Source organism: Psammomys obesus, unplaced genomic scaffold, assembly GCF_907164565.1.
Source record: "Psammomys obesus unplaced genomic scaffold, mPsaObe1.curated_primary_1811, whole genome shotgun sequence".
NCBI classification, from domain to species: Eukaryota; Metazoa; Chordata; class Mammalia; order Rodentia; family Muridae; genus Psammomys; species Psammomys obesus.
Window position 1 is genome coordinate 4943109 of NW_026587216.1, and position 22988 is coordinate 4966096.

The following is a 22988-nucleotide window of genomic DNA, read 5'->3' on the forward strand; positions in this document are numbered from 1 at the left end:
AGACTCAGACCTGGACTGTCTTGGGAACACATCTAGCAGTCCAAGCAAAGCTTTCAGCATGGCAAAGAGGGACATAATGTTTAGCCATTTCAGCTACTGAGGCAGATGTTGCTGTTGGTAATTAATGAATGGTTTTTCTTATTCAAGTTCCCCCCCCCCTTTTAACTTTATAAAATATAGATCTCATATCTTTACCCTACATTTTATAATACCAGGATAGCCAAGCAGCCAGCCATTTCAATAGGCACAGTTAATGGCTATTAAATTTTTTTTCTTTAAAAAAAAAAAAAAAACTTAAAAGAATCAATTTCATGGTGACTGCATCTAGTTAAGCAAGTCATTTAAGCAACATTTTACTCGTGTGTAGCAGACCATTTTATAAGTTACTGATAGCTTTATAAGCCTGTGTTTCAGACAAGCTAATTGGTTGCCTCTGATATGTGTTTGGGGCTTTCACTCATTAACTCCCTTTCCTGTCTAGTACATACTTGACTAGCTCCCATACATATAGGTAAGACTTTTAAACAGCCATGTTGTACTGCCAGGAAAAAGAGCTTCAGAGGCAAGTTTCAGAGATACTTAACAATATCTGCTCTCTTAGGTAAAAGTAAATTATAATCGAAAAGCATCCCAAACAGGAAAGGATCACGCTTATAATGTCCTAAAAGTGCTTGGTAACAAGAATGAGTGCCCTTCTACGAGGATGAGCTAGAAGGCTTCACAGGGAGGAGGGAGAGACAAGATGTGGGGCTGGAGCCTGGCTGCCTCTGTAATTAATGGTGTTATAGATCGTTATTGAAAAGGCTGCCTGCACCTGCATGCAAAAGCAAGCACGGTACCAAGGCTTCCCTTTTCTCGCATGTGCCAGTGTTTTCCATTCCCCGAGATAAGAACTGGATGCTTTGTTTGGACACAGATTAAAGGAATAGCTGGAAATGCAAGTGTCCTATTGGTCAGAGAGTTTTGGAGTGGTTCTCTTTTCCATGATAGGTTGTTTACTTTTCTGTGTGCAAAACAACCCATTGCAGCTGCCTGTGGGCATGTGTGTAATAGAGTTTAAACCAATTAGACCTACAGTTTTGAAACTGTTTATGAGACCAGCCTTCTGCGTGAAACCTTGGCCTGATTAATTAGAGCAGTAACTCTTCTCCTAATATTCAGGCTCCTTTCTATACTGTCATTTTAGTGTGGGGTGAAATACAGGACCCATTTTGCTGCCTTTGTCATGGTAGTTCGGCTCTTGACATACATTCTTAAAAGAAAGAAAATAGTATCTTCTGTTCCCAACAATATAGTAGGTACAGTAGAGAAAACAAAATAACTCTTTTCAGTGTCTATGTTCCCAAGGAACTAAGGTCCATTACATATGAAAAATTTAAAGAAAAATTACCCAAATCTGAAAATGGAGTTTGCCACAGACTTGTATAGAACTCTTTTATCCTATTAAGCCTGATGTCCTCTCTCATTAATTTTTATAGGAATTATTTATAATGCCTGGAATAATGTAAACAATGACTCATAGAACTGAAGAACTCATAGGTTGTAGGCTGTTGGCCATACAATTCAGACCCTATTAGCCAGCCAGACTTAGTTTTCTACAGTTTTTTGGGCTTTTTCTTCCTTCATTTTACAGCCCTATGCTCAGACTCTGTATCTTAGTTTACTCTGTTATGATAGTGAGCTGCCTGTCACTCCCAGAGCCCTTTCTTTAGCATTCACATCCTGCCACAACTATCTACAAGCCAGCCACACCTGGATGGCCTTGTGAACCTCTGAGCCCACTTGGTTTGCTTCCATTTTGTAAACTGAATGCTTTTTCTCTTTTGAAACTTTAAATTGGGATTCTTGGCCTTTAAAGCCACAAGTTTCTTCAGGTACTGCAAATATGGTATTAGAGGTGAGCAGTCAACTCTTTCTAAACTGTGGAATTGGCTAAATAGATGCAGGGAGAAGGAAAGTAAGGCAGGTCCTCTGTCTTCAGTACATTTAAGATTCCTGTGCTCTTCGTGAAAAACAAATTATTTAACATTTTGATCTTTTTACCTTATTGTATACCGCTAGCTCTAGTGAATATAGAAATTACAAGCTGTGAGATATACATGCCTGATTTGATCTTATTTTTATGCTAATAAGAGATACAGTCTTGAAAAAATAACATGAATAGAATATAGAAGTTTCTGTGTTCAAATCAGTCGATGTAAGAGATTAAAAGAGAATCATATGGGTGTGTTATCCAAAAGAATAACATTTAAAGTAAACATCAGAAGATTCAGTTTTCTCCAAGAGTGAAGCCCTTGATAAGTTGACCACACTCCAGTGGAAGGCCACAGATCAAAGAATATTTGTATAGCACAAATTGGCCTTGATTGGGGGCAGGGCCACACACTTGGGTGAGAAGGGAAAGGGAGGTTACATCTGGGAAGGTAAATGTGATCAAAACACTTTGTACAAAATTATCAGAGGGCTGATTAAAATACGAAAAAAAAGAAACAAAAAAGAAGTTGGCTCAACCTTAGGATTCTAAGAAAATGTGTGATATAAAGTCAAAGCAAGTGGGAGGAAAAACAAGAAAAGTAAGACTAGAAATAAATGAAGTAGAGGTTAAGAAAACAGTAGAAGAAAATAAAATAAAAAATTTATTGAGAATATCAACAAAATTGACCAAAAGTTTATTCAATGGACAAAGTGAAAAAGGAAGACTTAAGACACCAAAATAAGATGTGAAAATGGAGCCAGTACCAACTGACCTAACAGAAATAAATACAGTCCCCAGAGCCTTGTGTGAAAACTGCTTGCCAGTGAATTAGGTAGTCCAGCTTAGGTGTATACATTCTGTGAATTAGATAACCCAGGCTAGATGTGTATATTATACCCCGTGAACTAGATAGCCCAGATTAGATGCAGATTAGATGTATATACTCTGTGAGTTAGATAGCCCAGGTTAGATGTGCATGTACCTAGAATAATGACCAACTGAGATTACCAGAAAATAGAAAATCTGGATAGATCTTAACAAATAAAGATGTTGAATTATTAATCAAAACACTGACCCACGATAAAAGACCAGACCAAATTCTATGAAGGATTTTTTAAAGTGAACAATCTTTAAAATGAAAAGGAATACTTCCTAACTCATAGGAGGCCAGAAATATTATGATATTAAAGCTAGACCAAAAAAAAATATTATGTAAAAAATAAACCAGAGGCCAGTATCTCCCATGAATATAAATATAGGACTCCTCAACTAAGAGTTGGCAAGATAGGTCAGCTCTTAGAGAAACTTGCCTACCAAGCCTGACACTAAATTGGATACCTAGATCCTACATAGTAGAGAGAACCAGTTTCCACAGGTTCTACTCTGACCTCCATATGGTGGAGAGAAAAAAAAAAAATCATGTATGTACGCATGCACATGCTCTCTCTCTCTCTCTCTCTCTCACACACACACACACACACACACACACACAATTTTTAAATAAATAAGACTTTCCAATATTAACAATGGATCCAGCAAATCAACTTGTGTGACCAAGTTGATTTTTATGTGAGGAATGCAAGGCTGTTCAAATATACAGAAATCAATACACAAAACACATATCCTTACAAAAAAAAAAATGTAGAAACACTTGGCCATACAGAGAGAACATATAACCTCAGAAATTTTACTCATAGAAAAGAATACAGGAGAGATGAAATATATTTATACAAAAACTTGAACATGTCTCATATCAACATCATTCCACAGTAGCCAAAAAGTGGACCTAACCCATCAGAGATGAAAGGATAAACTAAGTCCATATACTGGACATGACTCAGCCATGAAAAGGAGAGCAAGACCATAATAATGTGCTGATGAACCGCAGAGACGCTGAAGGAAGCCAGTCACAAAGGGCCACGCGTTGTATGGTTTCTTGGGTCTGAAATGTTCAGAACATGCAAAGCTTTAATGGACAAAGCAAATTAGAAGCTTTCGGGGACTTGCTGAAATAGCTGAGATTTGATTGCAAATGAGTATCTTTTCTAGGTGTAATATTCTAGAATGACATAGTGATGATTGTTTCCTGGCTTTGAACATACAACACAGAGAGACTGAATTGTACACTTAAGATGGGTGAAATTGTCAAATCATATGTCAATAAAAGATTGCACAATACCTGTAAAGCAAAATGTAAAGGTATTTGCTAAATGTAGAGTCCAACCAAGTAGTGAAGGAAGTTAGAATCTTCAGAGAAGGTGTCAACTTATAGAATTTAGAATATTCTAGAATTTCAGAGTCATTGGATAATTGACAGGAAAAAAAAAAAAACAAAACTTTAAAAGTTCTCAGCTACTTAAGTATTCTACCTGTCTTTGCTTCTTGAATGGTGATCTAATGAGCAGGGTTTTTTGTTTGTTTGTTTGTTTGTCTTTGGTTTTGGGGATGGGGTGTATTTTGGGGGTTGGGTTTTTTGGTTTTGGACAGGAGACTAAAACGAGCCCCTCATGCATATTAGAAATAGAAAATAGAGGTAGTTTGTACCATATTTCTGGATTAGTAAGTTAGAGCAAATCTAGAAATGTTTATGAGCTCCTGCCTCCTGTCAACAGAGTAAATGAGATTGCTGTGTTTGGCCATTCTGAGACATGCTAAGTTCCCCATGCAATGGGAAACTGTGTTTCTATATAATTATTGTTCTCACGTATAGCATCCTGTACACAACAGAGGTTACTGGCTTGGGAAGGAGACTTATAATAAAGGCAAGGCTTACTCACAGATAATAACCTGAAGTCATTTGTCTGGCTTATGATCATTCCAAGGTCAGGCAGCTGCACGGAATGTGAGCTTCCCTTAGCAGCTGTAACCGTGAGCACATTACACACAGTGCTCTTGAAACCGAGCTTCGACTCTGTGTGCACTCCCATGGTAATGCTGAAGTGACAAAGCGTCACCAGTACTCAGTACCATGTAAAGGTTTGTTCTGTGCAATATCTTTAGGATTTTGTCTATTTTATTTCTGTCCTTAATGACATATTTAGTACACTTCTAAGGACTTCAAGATCCTACAGTAAAAGGACATATTTACAGCTCTCTGAACCAATCTTTCTTTGAACAAACTGCCAACAATGTACTCTGAAGAACGTTAGTGATGTCCTGCCACTGTCTCCAGACTTACTCTGCAGCCACTGCGTGGGCACAGTTCTGACTTTGTTCACCAACAAGCCTGCCGCAGGAGCTCCCGTAATCAAGGCAGCAGAACCAGATGGGCCCCTTTGCAAGTACACAGACAAGATGTGTTTACTCGGTGGGTAACAGCTTAACAGCTGACTCCAGAAAAGAAAGAAAGAAAAAAAAAAAAAAAGACTGGTTAGTTGCATCTGAAGATTTTGGGGTGTAAGAGCACCACAAAACATTGATGATTCCATGACTTACGTAGTTCGCTATCCTCATCCCCAAGGTTGCAAAGAGAAGACACACTAGCGGCTGTTGCTAGTCATGGTGCCAGCAGCCCCCAGCATATGACTCGAGAGGAAATTTACAAGTGTCACTAAAGAAGGTTTTCCCTGTCATTACAATGTGTTTACCTACTGAAGAGATGGGATCAAGGGACCAAAGGCAGAGACGAGCAAACTCCTGTTCCTTTCTTAACAGTCATGGGAAAGGCCTGACAAAAATTGCAGTCAATGCAGGTCCTCTTGATGGCTTAGGAATTAGAGAAAAGAGATTAAAGTCATATATCCCTCTCTGAAAAACCATTGTTAAGATGTGAGAGCAGCTCAGTGCTAGAGGACTTGCCCAGCATATGTAAGACCCAGAGACTGACTCCTGTTACTACATTAGAACAAAAAGGACAAGCAGCAAAAGGAACCACCAATGGTGGCCAATTCTTGTATTTAAAATTATAGGAAAACAATGAGGGGTTCAGTCAAGATCACTAACTCAGTTATATTCCCAGCTAGCTTGCTCTTCCATCTACAGAGTCGCACAACTGCAGTTTGGGGGTTAGTGTTGTTTTGGTTTTTTTTTTGGGGGGGGGGGCTGGTGTTTTGTTTTTTTGAGACAGGATTCACTCTAAGGGAGCCTGGAAAACTATATAGATTAGGCTGGCCTTGAACTCACCTATCCACCTCCCTCTGCTTCTCCAGTGATAGGATCAAAGAGGTATGCACTACCACACCAGTCACAGGCTATAGTTTATTTTCCTGGTCGTCTGAAGTCTTCACCCTGTCCACTGTATTAACAGCTGACCTATCACTGTTGGTTTCCAGGAGCTGAAGTTATCAGCCTGGACTTCACCACAACATTTGATCCCTTTTCCAGAGACAAAGAAGGATATGCCAGTACACAGACAAGATGTGCTCTTATTTCTGAAGTCTCTTTAGCAGGCCCCCAACCAACAGAACATCGTTTTCTCATAATGTGAGAGCTAATCAAAATAACCATTTTGCCTTCTGTTTGAATCAGCTGTTTTTCTTGCTTCTGAAAAGCCCAGGCCTTGGGCAGTAGCCTGTAGTCCTGTAGGTCTAAAAGTCCTAAAAACAGTACTCTTGCCAGGCTGTTGCTGCTTCTGCTTGGGGTCCTGCCTCACAGTTTTACAGACTTCCATTCTGTGTCCTCAGTCACTGCAGACAGCACGCTAGCATGGGTACCTCGTCATGGCACACCTCCGCTACCCTTGCACAGTCGGTATAGCCTTTTGCACAACGGATGGTATGGATGAAGTTAAAGGAAACCGTCCTATAGGATCTGAGTTACCAATGTTCCATAGAATGCTTCAGACCCCACTACTATCAGCCGTCACAACCATCCACAGACTTAAGAAAAGCCACTTAGAGTCGGCTGGTATTTCACAGTGGAAGTGTGATGCTGTGGAAGCACCAGAGAAGGAATTACCCAGCTTCTATCAATGGCCCCAGGAAGGTGTGTAACGCACCACAGGGGCCAGGCAGACGGTTCTCAACAGGCCAGGCCCACCCAGATGATGAGTTAGGCATCAGAGACAGGGTACAGCATCTTTCGCTTTAGCAATTATCAACTGGTGCTTGTGGCATTTAATTGTCTGGAATGAGAGATGACATAGAACAGTGGTCAGTCCCGCGTGATACACTGTTGCTCCTTGACTTGATCTTTAATGTCTTACCACACATTCATGTGGGTCAGGGCCCTGTTTGGAAACATCCAACCTTAGAACCTAAATTTGTTTCCCATAAAACACAAACCCCGCTCTAGTATCTCACCCTTGGCTTCGCAAAGTATACCAAAGAAAACTAGGTCACCCCTGGGCACATGCCACTTACAAAGCTTAATAACAAAAACAGGAAGCAGATGGTTTATCACTGTAAATAAAAGGAAGCTCGCAGGTGTTAAAGAAAGGCCAGTGAGTAGAGTTAGGAACTACGTACGCCTTTAAAAATTTGATCAGAGAAACTGAAAGAAAAACATTTTAAAGCAAATGAGGGTGAGTAACCCAGAGAACATCATCACAGTCACATTTGTCCCCCTAGAACCAGGAAAGTCTTAGGGTTTCACTACCTAAGGAAAGGTGGAGACCAGGCCCAGTCCTGGGAAAAGGGTTCCTGTGATGTGTGCTGTGAGTTTAACAGCTGCTACAGCCATTAGCAGCAGCGGAGCCACCGTGTCTTCTGTTATAAAAAGACCTCGCGGTGGGTTCGACGTGTGAACGGTGGAATTTAGTCATGCCAATCACCTCCCGAGCATGGGAGTAGGGTCCTGATGACATAGCTAAAACAGGCTGGCTGCTTTCAGTGGCTTTGTTTTTCTATCTCTAGGATGGACACATGGCTACTGCCGAATGCCCATTCTGTGACTATCCCGAAAATAGCTAAGTGACCACAGGCTGCCAGGCAGCTGCATTCTGATGTCATTCCCCCAAATGCCATCTCCTTCCGCTAGCACTTTCCAACTAACCATGACATGTACGCAGCAATGAAGTGTTTCAAAAGACTTAGGCTCATATTTATAACTTGTCTCTTCATAAGAAAACAATCTTGAACAAAGGGCCTTACATCAGAGGCACTTCTCTACATTTTAAAGGAAATGGGCTTAAGTACGTCTTTCGTATCAGCCAACCTTTAGCTTAAAATGATCATCAACATATTAAAATAAAAATCAATCATGCTGATAATAAGTCGAAAGGACTGTAGTTTTATTGTGATGACGCTGGGGAAGTTAAGCCTGACGCCCAGTTAGTATGGGAAAACAAAATTGGCGATGACTCTGTTTAGAATCTGAGCAGTCAACCTTCACCCTGCCTGTTGGCCCGCAATCATCATGTTGAGAACACAAAACCCTGCTCGTGAGAAGCTATGTTTTGGCAGCAGAGAAACTCATGGTATTTAGCATCTGGGGATCGAAATCCTGTTTTAAGATTTATATTGTAAAGTGTATGGAATCCTTCGAATACCAGCTGGGGGACTGTGGCACGGTTAGGTGCCCAGTTAGGTTAAGGAGCTGAAAATCTCAAGTTACTCCACAATGTTTGTCAGCTTAACACCGCCTGGTTCCTCTGTCTGGTGGCCACTCTGTCTTCACGGCTTCCATTTTCTTATGTTTGGGGTTCAGTGAAGCCTACCTTTACATACATACCTTTTTCTCTTCCAGATGATAAACGAGCAAGGACTTTCTGATTTTTTTTTTTTTGGTTTTTTTTTTGTTTTGTTTTTTGTTTTTTTGTTTTCTTTTGTTTTTGTCTGTCAGTCATGTGAAATTATTAAACACCACATTGTTGGCAAATTAGCTGGAATTCTGCTGTTAAGATTAATCTGTGTGGTGTGGTTTGGTTTGGCTTGGTTTGGGGGTTGTTTTGTTTTGCCTTTCTTTTTTGAGACAGGGTCTCTGGTTGTGTCATCCTAGCTGGCCTCAACTCAAACTTGCTAGCCTCAAACTTCCGAGTGCTGGGATTAAAGGTGTGCACCACCACTGCCTGGCCCTAGTTAGAATTATTTACAGTGCTGCCATTTTGAAATAAGGTTATAGAGTGTCGACGGCACAGCTTACTCTGGGCACCAGACCTTGACTATCATGTTGACCAGCATCTGGTAGGAAGCATTATCGGTCAAACACCAGATTGCGTTAGGAGCATAGCCATCCCAACTCCTAGGATTGTTGGTCAAATCTAAAGTGGGAGAAGCGAGACAAGCAGCTTTGACTTATGCCTTTGGGGAAACCCACTCTTCCTAGCTGTGGCATCTACCTACCGTATCCCCTGCCTGTCCCTTCCACAGCTCCTTACCCACCTGCTAACCAAGGGCTCCCCCTGTCAGCAATTCCCTCTGTGACCAGGATTAGCCACTGTCATCGGTGGTTACCACACAAAGCCACTTAAGGCTCTTGGAGGTGAATTGTTTTCAAGATCCAGAAAAAAAAAAAAAAACTGAGAATGCAGTTGGGGTGGGAGGGCTCTTTGGTTTGGAGTTTTGGGGTGTTTGGGTTTTGGTTTTTAATTTTCACATACATCTGTACATACGTGCCTGTGGCACTAGTGGGACCATGTCCGACACTGGGTGGGGGTCTTTCTCAGCTGTTCTCCATCTTATTCATTGAGGCAGGATCTTAGAGTTGAGCCCAGAACTAGCTAGCCAGTTTGCTCTAGGGTCCCCTTTGGTAGTCTTCTGAGGGTGCTGGAATCAGAGGTTACCACTCCCACCCAGCATTTACACGGGCTCTGGGCGTCCACATGCTGCTCTCCACACATCACCACCAGCACGCTACCAGCTCAGCCATCTCCCCTGCTCTTACTTTTGTGTCAATAAGTAAGTATCCTCTTTAAATGATTTGTTCAATAATTTGAATGAAAAACTGTTCTCGCCTGAGAACAGTTCTGAGCCATCATTTCCTGATCTGTGGATAAAATAAATTGTCATTACTCTAAGGATTCAAATTAAGAGGGCCCATCAGTTCTCATAGGGTTCTTTAAAAGAGTGAGAGGGGGTCATTTATTGTCAGTATGCACGATGTGTAAGAGGACTTTCATGTGTGTGGGTTTTTGAGAGGGTCTCCCTGTGTTGCCCCGACTGGCCTAAAATTCAACTCATAGAGATCAGCCCGCCTCTACCTCCCAAGTGCCAAAGCAAAGGTGTGTGCCATCATGAGCAGCCTTTATGAGAGGACTTGTAGAGATACTCTTGAACTACACATTTTTAGTATTATTTTCATTTCTAAGTTAGTACAACATTTGATATTTCTGAGTCAGATATGGTGGTACACACCTGTAATTCCAGTACTCAGGAGTCAGAGGCAGGAGGATTGGCCACAAATTTGAGGACTTCCAGGCCAGCCAGGGATACATAGTGAGGCCCTATTTTGAAAAGCAAAAGCAAACAAAAGACCAATACCAAAGACAAAGCCCTTTGTGTTCTTGGATACATCTTCTTGCTCGTGTGAGCTAGTTCAGACAGTATGGTTGTGCTGGTAGTCTGGCCTCTGTGGTGGCAGAATGGAACATTTGGGAGTGGCGAAAGGTTTCCAGGAAACCTTGGTTGGTGATAAGCACAAAGTTTTACTTTGGCCTACTGTGTATGAATGAGTGAGAAACCAAAAGACTTCTTTACCTTACCCATGCCTTCAGAGCAGAGTACCCCTGCTTCTTCTAGCCGGAGCAGGGAGAAACTGATTCAGTCAGGGTTAGGTCTTTCCTTCCCAGCAAATCCAGGGCGGGGGAGGGGAGCTGACCTGAGAGACTGTGCATATGTGTAAATCTTTCAGTTTATCTAAATTTGTGTGTGACTGCAAACACCTGTACCTTTAGATCCTATTCCCTCTTCTAGAAGATCCTTTCCTTGCTCTCAGAAATGTCCACTAGAAATTAAGGGAGCAAAAAGTGAGATCACTGACACTGGGTTTTTTGTTTTGTTTTGTTTTTCTTTTTTATGTGTGTAAGATAACTGTCTTACATGGGTTATAGGATCTATACTTTTTCCGCAGTTTAGTAATCCTACAAGGGGGAGATGGCAACATTACGTTGCTAGTAGTGACTAGAGTAAATGGAATCTTTCTAGTATTCTATTGTGTTTCTCCCTGCACCATGGTACATGTAATTCTCTCAGACTTCTTAATAACTCCCATGCAGTTGAGTGTGAAGTCAGAATGGCGGCTTGCAAGCAGATCACCCTCACCTCAAGAAAACACTCCCATGTTACAGTACTCAACCCCGTGAAAGCAACAGCTGTGGACAGAAAGTCTTAGAAATGCCTAGACATGACTGTTTATATAAATTCCACTTAAAACCCCTGCTTCATCCCTTAGGATCCCAGAAGAAAAAAAGTCCTGATGTAATTATTAAAATCTCTCTTTTCTTTCCTCTTCAGATCAAAAAATACTTTGAGCTTGAACCACTTGCACGTGGAAAACGCTGGATCCTGCAGCCCTGCTCTCTAGATGACGTGGATGCCCTGAAAGACAGCTTCTCCCAGCTCATAAACTCGTTAGAAGAAAAAGAGCATGAGGCGATGAGAATGTGAAAGCCGACATAGAGTTCCCCAAAAGCCTTGAACCCGTCATGTTAGCTTTCCACTCTAATTCCATGTTGCCATCAAGACTGTCATGGCTTTGGTATCTGTTTCCCTCTAGCTATTTCAGACTCTCATCTCTCTGTTAGAGTGACCATTCTGTAAGTCAGGTGAACTATCATCGGCATTAACGGCAAGTACACACTACTGAGAGAGAATTTATTCTCTGTTTACCACTAACTACCTTCATCGCATGTCTCTTCCTTCTGTTGGTCTGAGAATCTCTTCTGTACTTTATGCTAAAGTGGATGGAACTCACGGCTCACGGAGACGAATCCCCTTCTGAAGATCTCGGAAAGACTCCCAGCTCTTCACTAGCTGTCCCTGGGCTTGGGATTGGAGGATTGTAACTGTGACTCCATACGATGTGTATGCCATTGCCATTTTCATCATCTCTTAGGGGTTCGAGTTTTTTACATTTTATCTTGTCTGTTTTTCATATTATTATTTTTGTGTGTTTGTGGATATTGACTTTGTAGGCTATGAGTGAAAAATGACCACCCAAAACGTCACTCGATCTTTTTTTTCGTGAAACTGACACTGAAAAGCCGAGAGAGCAGATGTGCAAGGATTGCTTGATTTGGCCTGCCGCCTTGTCCCCTCCCTTAGGAGCAAAGAGTCCTAGTTGAGAGAGTCGGAGCAAATTTAGGCAAGAGCAGGCATCACTGATTCCCAGTTGATCAAGTCCTCAGCTACTTCTGTTGGAGTCACTAGTCTGCATAAAAACCCAGCTGCAACATAAGCATTTTTTTTTCTAAAAAAATCAGAAACGTATGAATGAAATCAAGAAAATGACTTTTCAAACAAACATGGCCAAAGCATAATTCACAGTTTAGATTTAACCTGGCATGGATTTGATAAAGCTCAAAGACGAACCCTTTTATTTATTCATCAAGTGCTAATGTCGCCTAGGGGAGTCTAGCCAGACCTCCATTTAGTAGTTAAAGGTCTGTCAGTATTTTTATTATAAACCCCTATTTTCAGGGGTGTCAGTGTGCCCTTAGAGTATGCTGGGCTACAGCAAACAAATAGACTCAGTCTTTGAAACTAAAGTTTTCCACTTAACTTAAATGATAAAATTGCATAGAATAAATGTACAGTTTTAGTAAGATTCAGCACCTCTGACCTTTTCTAAACCAGGAATACTCTATGAATATTGAGGTTCATAAATGAAATATATCCTTTGGCACATCTTGTAGACTTTTGACCACTTACTAAAATACTAAGTGGCCAAATGATAGAAAACTGCTCCTCACACCCACCCACCCACACACTAACACGTCTGTCATCCTTAGGTAAGCGTGCACTGGCACGCAGACGCCCCAGCCTCAGTGCCATATTTATTACAGGGTGACGGGGAACCTTGTGACTCTCCAGGGGATAGTCTTCAGACCCCTCACAGCGCCCAGATGAAGTATTTGTGATTTCATCTTGTAAGTGGATTTTAATAAAATCGAGCTCATACTTCTTTAAGCCTTTTTAAATACATGGACACAGACCAGATAAGGATCCGTGATGAACCCACGGACAGCACAGACCTTTAATCCTAGTGACCAGTTACACAATTCCCGGTTTTTATTTTGTCCTCTAGTGCTCATCTCCTGTGAAAGTAAACAAATAAATGATTTTGTTTTCAAGCTTTGCTCTCCCTGCAAGTTCATTAAATGGAGAATGTTGTCTTTTGAAGATCCTGTGGCTGAGTGCTCCTCGCCATCTGTTAAATGACTTCCCGTTGTCTGTGTGTGTTCATGTGCGCCAGTGATGGGCTTCTCCACAGCCCGGAGACTGTCTGCAGCGTCGCAGCCGTCAGAATGAAAACATTATCAATCAGTGCCCAACAACAGCTGTTTTTGACAAGTTTCTGTCTGACGCCTAATGCTTCACAACTGTCAATAGGCTCTTTCTTTGTCTAGCAGGTCGGAGCGCGCTGTCTTACTGCTTCCTCTTGGCACCCTGGATTCTGTAACCCTAGAATTTGCTGTGTTTGAGAAACCTACATGGGGGAGGGGAGAGGAAAGGGCAGGGGCTATGCATCTTGTTCTTACTTTTGTGTAAAGTGCCACAGGTGTCTTAGTTTGCATATTCAAATATATAGAAAAACAGTCTGATGTGTATTTCTTCAGTCAGCCTCTTGTTATATTTATGGAAGTGACCCATTTTTGTACCTTCTTAGCTGAAACAGTTGCCTCTTTTTATACTGGCAATTAATTTATATAAGACTTTGTATCTCCTGTATTTACAGTATTGGTTGCTGGATAACTGCCATATCACCCTGTCTTTCTAGTGAAATATACTCTATACTTAGAAGTTGACAGGTTCATGTGGACATTTGCTAGGCAAGAAGAACTTGCCCTGTTTATGATTTTATGATTTCCACTGTCTTGCAATGAAAATAAATGCTTAGTAGAACTGGTGTTTCCAGACTGGCTCCTTTCAGCCTTAGCACTTGAAAGCCCCAGATTTCTGTTTACCTTGTGTTGCCTGTTTAAGTCTTCAAAATAACTTCTGCTGCTCTTGTTTCAAAACAAATGATTAATATGTGTTTCTTCTGACTCTATTGTGAGAACCTTAAAAGAAAAAAAAAAAAAAAAGCCAAGTGTCTTTTCCAGTTGGTTCTACTTGAGCAGAAGTTTGCTTTTCTACCAGCTGCTCCTTTGAAGGGAGTGAGGAGATTGGAGATATGATATGGTGTGTCATCCCTCCATCAAAGGAGCGTCTTCTGTCATCTGTCCCAAACGCCACTTTCTACAAGTTGAATGCAATAAACTGTTTCTTCCAGCAGTTTTGGACACCCTTAGGGAATTCATGGATAGTCTTAATGAACTTAGGAAGATGTAGTGTGAAAATGGGAAAGTAAAATTTAAAAACAGACGGATAAAACATGAGAGAGGAAAAGGGGGAAGATTCAAACTCTTGCTCATGATTCTCCCAAGCATAACAGTATCCTAACACACACCACCTAAGCCCAGAGAGTTCAGAGCACTTCCTTCTGAGCTTGCCACCTACCCTACCATCCAGCCCTCCCAAGCAAATGTGAACAGAGTGCAAGATTTTGAAGCAAATGGGTGGGTTTTCATGTCCAGATTGCAGGCTCAAGTGGAAATGTAATATTCATGCTGGTTTGATCCAGTGTTAGAGGCATTTCCATTAACCTGACCTAAAGTAACAGACTAAAATGAAAATGTATGTGTGGGGTAATGGGGTTGGGAGTGAGTGGAGCCTCTTGGGAGGCCTCATCTCAGTGTCTGAGATGAGGGAGGGAAGATAAGTCTTTGTTGTACAGAAAATGTGTGATATTGGTTCCCTGTCTTCCCTTGTTCTGCAGCCTAGGTAGGAGGATCCAGAGTTTAGACCGTGAAACGTATTGCCACATCTTGTGGGGGAATTCCTGATTCCCAAGGGTGCGCAACTTTTGGTCAGCACTGAGTCAGTGTGATTAAATGATTTGCATCTCTGGGCTAAATGTTTCCATCTCAGATGTCTGAAGTGACAGATGAGCCCGGGGTTTGGCACTGCCCATCCCCACGCCCTCCCACTATTTCAGAAGCAAACAGAGCCCCAGTGGGACTCAGCATCACATGGAAGATCCATTCACCTCCTCTCCACCCCCCCCCCGTTCTAACTCTCTTTCAATTAAAAACCTTCCATGAAAAGCTTTTCCCCCACTGTCTCATCAGACCTGGAGAATCTTAACTTCCCACCGTGGGGGGTTCTCTGTGACAACCTCTTCTTTATGTGACTGTGACACCAAGCAGGGTTTCAAAGTCAACAAAGAAGGAGCTCTCTAGCTTGTGCTGTGTCTAGCTTTCATGCTTTTCAACAAACTGAAGTAAGGTGCACAGGACTTCAACCCCATTTTCATATACCCCATCTCTGTCTCGTGAGTGGTGAGCGAAACAGGGACCCTCTTTCAAAGGGCCAGTACTCTACAGTGTTCTCAAACTTCCCTCTTTTCCTTTCTTAGGCATTTCCATGGGCCACTGGGAATAATCACTTTACAAGACAATACTGTTGGCCTTCCGCTTCTCAAAGCAAATTTGCTTACCACATAAGCCTTGCTAGCTTGGCATATGTGCTTGGTGAGGTCACGGGTACCTGTGAAAGTAGAATGGAACTTTTAGACTGACTGCCTTGGGCTCAGCCAGGTTTATAACCCACTCAAAATTCTGACTCCATCTCCTGATGCTCTTGATCATCATGAACAACGTGAATGCAGCCACTGAATGGCACCTTTGGGGGGAAAAGGTATCTGATGTAGACTATCGAAGAACGGAGGAGTTCCTTGTTCCCCTTTCAAAAATCTCGTACTCTGCCTTATGCTTTCAAAATACTCTACACAAACATTTCCATGAGGGTCTTTGGACAGCAGCATTCCAGTCATGGAGATGAGTGAGCTATGTGTCCCCCAGAGGCGGGGGGGGGGGGGAAGCCCTCTAGGGACAGAACAAAATAAGCCTTGAATACCCATCAGGTTCTCAGCATACCCCCACACCCCATTATTTTCCTTCATCCTTGTGGACACTGGGGATGTTTGGAAAAAAAAAAAAAAAACTAAGATCACTTACATCCCAGCCAGCCTTCCCAAAGGTGTGAAATCCAGCTTCCCAGGCCACAGCCCGCTCTGACAAGTGATTCATTGAGACCCAAGCTGGAGCTTCAGCATCAAACAGATGTCAGACGAAACACCAAATGCCTATAAATGATTGCTTTGCAAGCAGCGGAATGACTGCAAGACCCGGCCTAATGATGCTCCCCATGTCTGGACAAGTTTACAGAAGATGAGGGGGTGGGGGAACTGGTTTAAACAGTCTGGGAAGAAGGCTGTTTCTGGGGTGAGAAATGAAACCTCAATTCTCACCTGAGAGGCTCCTGCTGGATTGGGTGCTGTCTGGTTGGTTTGTGGATAGCGTGTAGAGGTTCATCTAAAAAGCGCATGTCAGGGGCACCCCACAGGCCAGATTGGTGTGATGCGTTAAATCATTAAATGTAAATATCTGAGTAAATTAAAAAAGGAAATTGGGTTGAAACGGAAACTGTTCACCAAAAGGCAGAGACAGGAATGCAAACAGTAAGTCTGGCTGTCATTCTCTGTCCTCTGGAGCAGGTCAAGCTTGGCTCTGGTCGTTCTCCACTTGTTTTACAGCTTTCTAGACGTGGGCTGTATCAGTCCAACACTCTCCGTAAGCAACTTCAGAGATGTTTCAGGGATTTTTGAAATGACAGCCTGTCCAGGCTTCGCTTCCTCTTCTCCTTTTTAGGGGTTTTATTTCATGGCTAGGACTTCAGAGTTTAATAATTTGGGGACATTTGTTCACTCATTTATACCTACTGTGTGTCAGGCAGTGCATTAGATGCCAGGAGTATAACAGTAAATGACTTAGTATACTCACTCATATAGTCCTATAAGGTATGATAAACTTAATCTAATCTATACACCTAAAGAAGATAAACAAAAAAGAGGACCCGGGGTAAGATGATCAAGCCTCACTTAATTCCTGTAACATTGTATAAGTTGGATTATTTCTGTGAGTCTAGACATTAAGTGGGCCATTTTCTACATTAAAATATTTGCTCTTTTTCCTAATTCCTGGTATTCAGTCCTCCTAATTTAGGATTATTTCATAATGCCATTTACTATCTTGTGGGACCACTATTAAAAACAGATGTAAATACATGCATACATAGAAAAGGCTGTCTCTTTTAGCATCTTTCTAAACAAACCCCTGTAAAACCAGCACCATCTCTTCTGCTGGCCGATTGCTGGAAGCATGTTCCTCACACACCAAATATCATGTTTCTAACGTCCAAGCCAAACTGTCAGTTCACATAAATATGCATAATACACATATGCTCCATATATATGGGTGTGTGGGTGTGTGGGTGTGTGTGTGGGTGTGTGTGTGTGTGTGTGTGTGGCCTGAATCACAAAAAAGGGGAATAAAGACATCTCTATTTCCAGTCCCTTTTTTGTATTACAAATCACTCAAAATTTTAGGTAACCAAAAGGATCTATGTGAAAATAGATTTATGAAAATGTGTGGATCTGTTGAAATTCGGACCTGATAGGGTGATGGACCTGGGCAATGATTCTCAGTATACTGATACCAAAAGAAGGAAGCAAGCATACAGACGTGGTATGTCCGAAACGACCTTTGCTCCCACTCAGGGAGCACTGTCGGGTGACACAAGTCTGATCAACTTCCGGATGTAACTAATAATATTGTACGGGACAGAGTGTGGAGTTTGTTCGATGGCACATGAAATAAGCAAACTCCAAACTAGTGAATAACTGACTGACAAATGAACTAGTTCTTAAATAAATGGCAGGAAGGGGAAAGAAAGCAAGGGAGAAACATATATTAAAAGTCTACAGAGTTCTATCAGAGAGTTGTAGAGTGTGAGGCTCATTTAAATTCTGTTTTCAATCACAAACATGTAAAAATAACATGAGATGTTGGAGATAAATTTACATGCCTGGATATTGTGTGCATTAAAGAATCTGATTCACTAGGATTTTGAATACGTGGTAATGGAATCATGACAGCATGTTATAGAAGAAACTTCTTAGATCAGTGGTTCATGACAAGATATTTATGGATGAACTACTATGAAGTTCATAATTTACTTCAGACTAACCTAAGGAGAGCAGAAAGAGGTGAAACCCTGAGTTCTATCTAATGCCACGACAGCCGCACGATGGTGACAGGGCTCCAAATTTTTTGACATGTTCCGGCCAAGCAGTTTTGGGAAGGAAGGTAGGCAGGGTATTAAAACAAGATGCACGGCAGAAAGTGCCTGCAGCGCCAGGGCAAGCACATTGCCTGAGTCTATTCAGAAGGAAAGCAGAAGGAAAGTGCAATGTAGTGGTACCTGAAAAGGCACTTCATGAAGGAAAGAAAATCCAAAGGGTCACAACCGTTTTTTACTAGTCAAGTGCAAATAAGAATGATTGCAAATAGTACTGTACTCACCTGTATTACTAAAATTAAAGACAGACACACACACACATAGAGAGAGAGAAGAGAGAATTAATTCAATGTCCACCTGACAGGCTAACCACCACTGAGAATGCGTGTCCTGAATCCAAGAAGGAAGTTTGTAGCACACTGACTGATTCCCGTTTTGAGTCAGCCGTGACTGTCTCAGACTTTGGCTTTACTCTTGACTAGCCACGTGACACAGGGCAAATCATGTAAATGTTCACATTTCAGTCTCCTAATCCATAGTGAAATAACATGTCTTCTTCCGGGGGTCATCATGAGAGTCCAATACCATGGTTTCTATAAGGCGCTCCGTCAGAGGAAGCGCTGAGGTACCAAGGAAGAAAGATGCCAAAAGGACTCCTGTGACGGGTCTTTAAAGCATTGTCCTTTTGTTTTTCCAAGCTCCACCGAAGCTTGGGGTTTAGAGCCAATCGAACTGACTGCCATACTGGACTTGTAGCCCCGCCCTTATTTGATCATGGACTCATTCTAGATGAGTACATGCAGCTCTCCACAGTGACCTCAAAGACTATCTAACTTAAATCATTCAACTGCCACCTGCTGATGCAGTTATTAACAAACATTGAGTGAACGTTACGTGCAATTCATTGGGTAAAGGTAAAAGCAGTGTTTAAGATGTTATCTGACACACGCTGTTTCAGTAGCTTAAGGTCTCACTCCCTCTAGCACTGTTGTGTTGTAGAAAAGCTTCCTCTGTATTCTGTTTTTCTTTTCATCTATAAATACAAAAGAATACAAATTGTGTGTGTGTGTACAGGTGCTTGGTTGGCTAAAACTTTGAGTTGATGAAGGGTTTCCATGGCTAACACATTCCCCCCCCCATAGGTCTGGGAATGCATTGAAGTGAGCTTTATTGCCAGTGATCATAGAGGTAACCCATAGTCATTATAGAAAATATTAAAATGTTAATGGAAAATTTAAAAGGCAGTTTTTAAATCACATGAACATTGTGGCGCATCTCACTTCCATTTTCCTTCCGTTTCTACATGCTTTTTCTGTTTTTAAGGACATAGTGTCTAAGCAGTCTGACCTTATTCCTGATCCTCCTGCCCTGTCCTTAGTGTTGGGATTCAAGATGCATTGCACCGTGTCTGGCTTCCTCTTTATGTACTTTAACAATATTGGCCTGTTAGAATACATCGTGTTCCAGAATATGCTTTTTTCTTCTATTATATTAGGAAATTTTTCTATGTTGTTGAATTTTTCCTAAAAGATGATCTTTAGTGGCTACCTAACTTTTACTATTAACATTTAAATAGTCCTTTCATCATTTGGTGTTTTGATCTCTGTTTTAAATATTTGCCTAAGAATATTTTTGCACATTCCTTCGTATTTCCATAAAATAGCTATAAATGGAATTATGAGATGTAATCTGAATACAAGACCAAACTGTATGAACACCAGGCTGTGTTTAAGAGTTTCTAGTTACCCTTCTGAGCTGCGCCAGTTCACGGCTCCTCACACTGACTGGTTGGTTATTGGTTCCCTGTGAATATGGGCTATTGCTGGTTTTTAGATATCTATTCTTAAATCAGCATACAATGTATTAGACATCATCATGACATTCTCAAACAAATCATATTTGAATTCCTCTTTCTCCACTCCCCCAGCCTTAAACTGGCCCCTACTCTCAATCCCCCAGTCTTTTTAACTCTTTCATGTTCCATGTGCCCTTTTCTACTGAATTGTCTTAATCTGCCCTAATTTAGCATGAAGAAAAGAAAATTTATTTTGATTTTGTTTTGTGATGACTGGCATAAAAGCTGCCTTTAAACAAAAGAAACAGATTTAATCACCAGGTTCTAGGGAGGTGGAAGAAACCATTTAACTCACTTTCTTCCTGCCTGGTAGTTGGATTTTGACCCCAGAGCATGTATGTTGTGCGTGTCTTTACAGGCTGGAAAGGTTAACAAATACTGTTTGTGATGCGTCCAAGTGCAGAAACTATCTTTCCTTCCTATTTAATGATAGGAGGTAAAACCGGAGAAAGACCTGGTGGGAAAAAGAAGAACCCACACAGGAGCAAAGGTCAGCTCTAAGCAAAGAAGGAACAAAAACGAAATATGAAACAGAAGGGAGTTAAGATGTAACAGAGGCCCGAAAGAGGCAAAGATCGTGCTTGGTTGACGTAGTCCACAGTGCTTAAATATACCCCAACAAACGAGGTGGCTGGAAACCCAGTTCTGAGGCTGAGCTTCTGGGATCCTGGGATTCTGCATTTGCGATGAAATCCCACTGAACCTTACCCAGCACCATCTAAATGACAAGAAAATCTTCTCTGCTAGAGAAGATTCATGCAAATACAGCCACACAGGTGAGCAGCTAATGCTTTCACACAGCAGCCTGTGCCCCAAAAGGTCCCATGCTTTCTTTCATGCTCTGCTGCCACCATCTTGGAATTCTTAATAATGTTATTCCTACAAGGACAATGGAACCTTCCTCCAAGTAAAACAGGCAGCACAATACACAGATCCTTGCCTGCTTCTTCACGTGCTGTATTTCCAACGCCCTGTAAGCAAGGAGCTCCATCAGACCATGATGCTCAGGAATCCAGCAGGACTAAAACCAAGTGTACAGGCCGTGTACCAGGCCTGCGCCCAGATAAGAGGAACTGTTGCCGTGGTTTGTATAAGTGTCAGAAAGGGCCATATGGAGGAGAAGCTTGATCTCCAAGGTGGCAGTCTTAGAGGATGCCGTGGGCCTTTGTGAGTTAAAACCTAGGGGAGTTTTAACTCTTAAAACCTTACACTTTAAGACCTTGAGTCTGATGCTCCTCTCCCCACTCCTCCTCCCCCTCCTTTTTCCAGGGGCCTTGTGCATGCTAGGAAGTCACTTTATAGCTGATCTATACCCCCAACTCAAGCCACTCTCCAGATACCTTGAGTCTCCTGATCTCCTGAGTCCCTGAGGCACCCCACTGTCGTAGCATAGACAACACAAGTACAGGTGGTTAAGCCACAGAAACTATGCTTCCTGACCAAACCCGAACTTGCTGCAAGTGCAGGAAGAAGGCATTTAAGAAACACAAACGAGCAAGAACACCGATCATGCTTCCTTGTGTTACTTCCCTTTATGAGCCAGCCACCAGGAATAATTACGTAGGAGAGGGAAGATGAGAGCAATTGATAATCCTACTTTAATTTTTTTTTCCAGTTCTTTCTCATTCGTCAGAAGCCAGATGTCAAATATTGATGGATAGCATGCATCGAGAAATAAGATAAAAACAGTAACTTTTGGGCCCAACACCACTGTGTCTCTGCATTATGAATCATGCCTTGTGTGATTTCAGTGACCTCATATCCATGTTACAGCTAGCATCTAAGCTGGCTTTGAACAATAAAGATACATGATAAAGTTTATACTAACAATTTTAATTTTAGTTTTTCTGGACTTGAAATGAGATCACATAGCAAATGGAAACCATTACTATCAAGCAAAATCAAGGCTTTCAATGATAAGCTGGTGTTGGTGGTGCAGGCCTGTAATCTCAGGACTTGGGAGTCTGAGTCAGGAAGATCATGAGTTCAAGGCTAGCCTGAGCTAAAAAAAAAAAAAAAAAAAATCAAGAAAATGAAAAACTTTATAGCATCATCTCCCTTGTCTGTGTGCTTGTGAGCAAGGACTGTTTCTCCAGCCCAGGTCAGCAGAGCACTTTCCTGATTGCTCAGTCTGATGATCAACCATCTCCTGCCTCGGCTCCCAAGGCCTGGGATTAGAGGTATGCACCACCTTCCTTCCCTCCTGATGTTTGAACTAGGGGCCCCGCACTTTCCATTTGGCAAGGAGCCCTGCAAATTACACAGTCAGTCTTGTGCTCAATATACAGACAGCCTAGGAACGCTTTTAATTAACTCCCGCATCAACAGGCGCTGATCTTGGGCAAGCGTCTAACCTTCTCCGCGCTCTCTCTCTCTTTCTCTCTCTCTATCTCTCTCCTCAAGTGTAAAATGAGACTCTTACCAACTCATAGGAAACAGCCATAGGAGCTTCACCTGAACTGAATGGAAAACTCTAAGAGTAAAAGTTACCACCATGGCTGCCATGGAGCAGGTGGAAGCTGGCCCTCACCATCTCCAAAGAGCATTGGCTGTCCCCTGGCACACCTCCGTCACTGCCTGCTCTCTCTACCCTCCCCGGATTGTGGTGCTGGCACAGTGTTGCTGGGTGGTTCGCTCTGCCCACCTCCAGGGCTCCCTCCCTCCATCTAGGAAAGAGGACTGCCGTCCTGCCAGGCCCCCACTGCTCTTATCTCACTGTTCCCATGGCTGCACACACAACCCTCTCTGACCCTCTGACCCCCCGACTATGGCCACCACGTCATAGAAAACACAGGAAACCTCCAGATAGAGCTCAGAGCTTACAGGGACAGCGCAATCCCCTTGATTCTTCCTCGCAGAGGGAAACGTTGTGATTCACACACGGCGAAACACTGCACAGATGGAAACCTGGCCTCTAGGGTGATCTCTGAAACTGCAGGGG

The 22988-nt window shown here is 42.1% G+C and overlaps 1 protein-coding gene across 4 annotated transcripts in view; it reads left to right on the top strand.

Annotated features, from left to right (window-relative positions):
• Arl15 (ADP ribosylation factor like GTPase 15) overlaps positions 1 to 13914 on the top strand; it is a 368038-nt gene extending 354124 nt beyond the window's left edge. For all 4 annotated transcript variants that reach the window (XM_055603618.1, XM_055603621.1, XM_055603619.1 and 1 more), the window contains one exon: positions 11305 to 13914. In XM_055603618.1, coding sequence (XP_055459593.1) covers positions 11305 to 11457 — 153 coding nt within the window. In that variant the 3' untranslated portion in view covers positions 11458 to 13914. The remainder of the gene's footprint in view (positions 1 to 11304) is intronic.
• The last annotated feature ends 9074 nt before the right edge of the window (positions 13915 to 22988 follow it).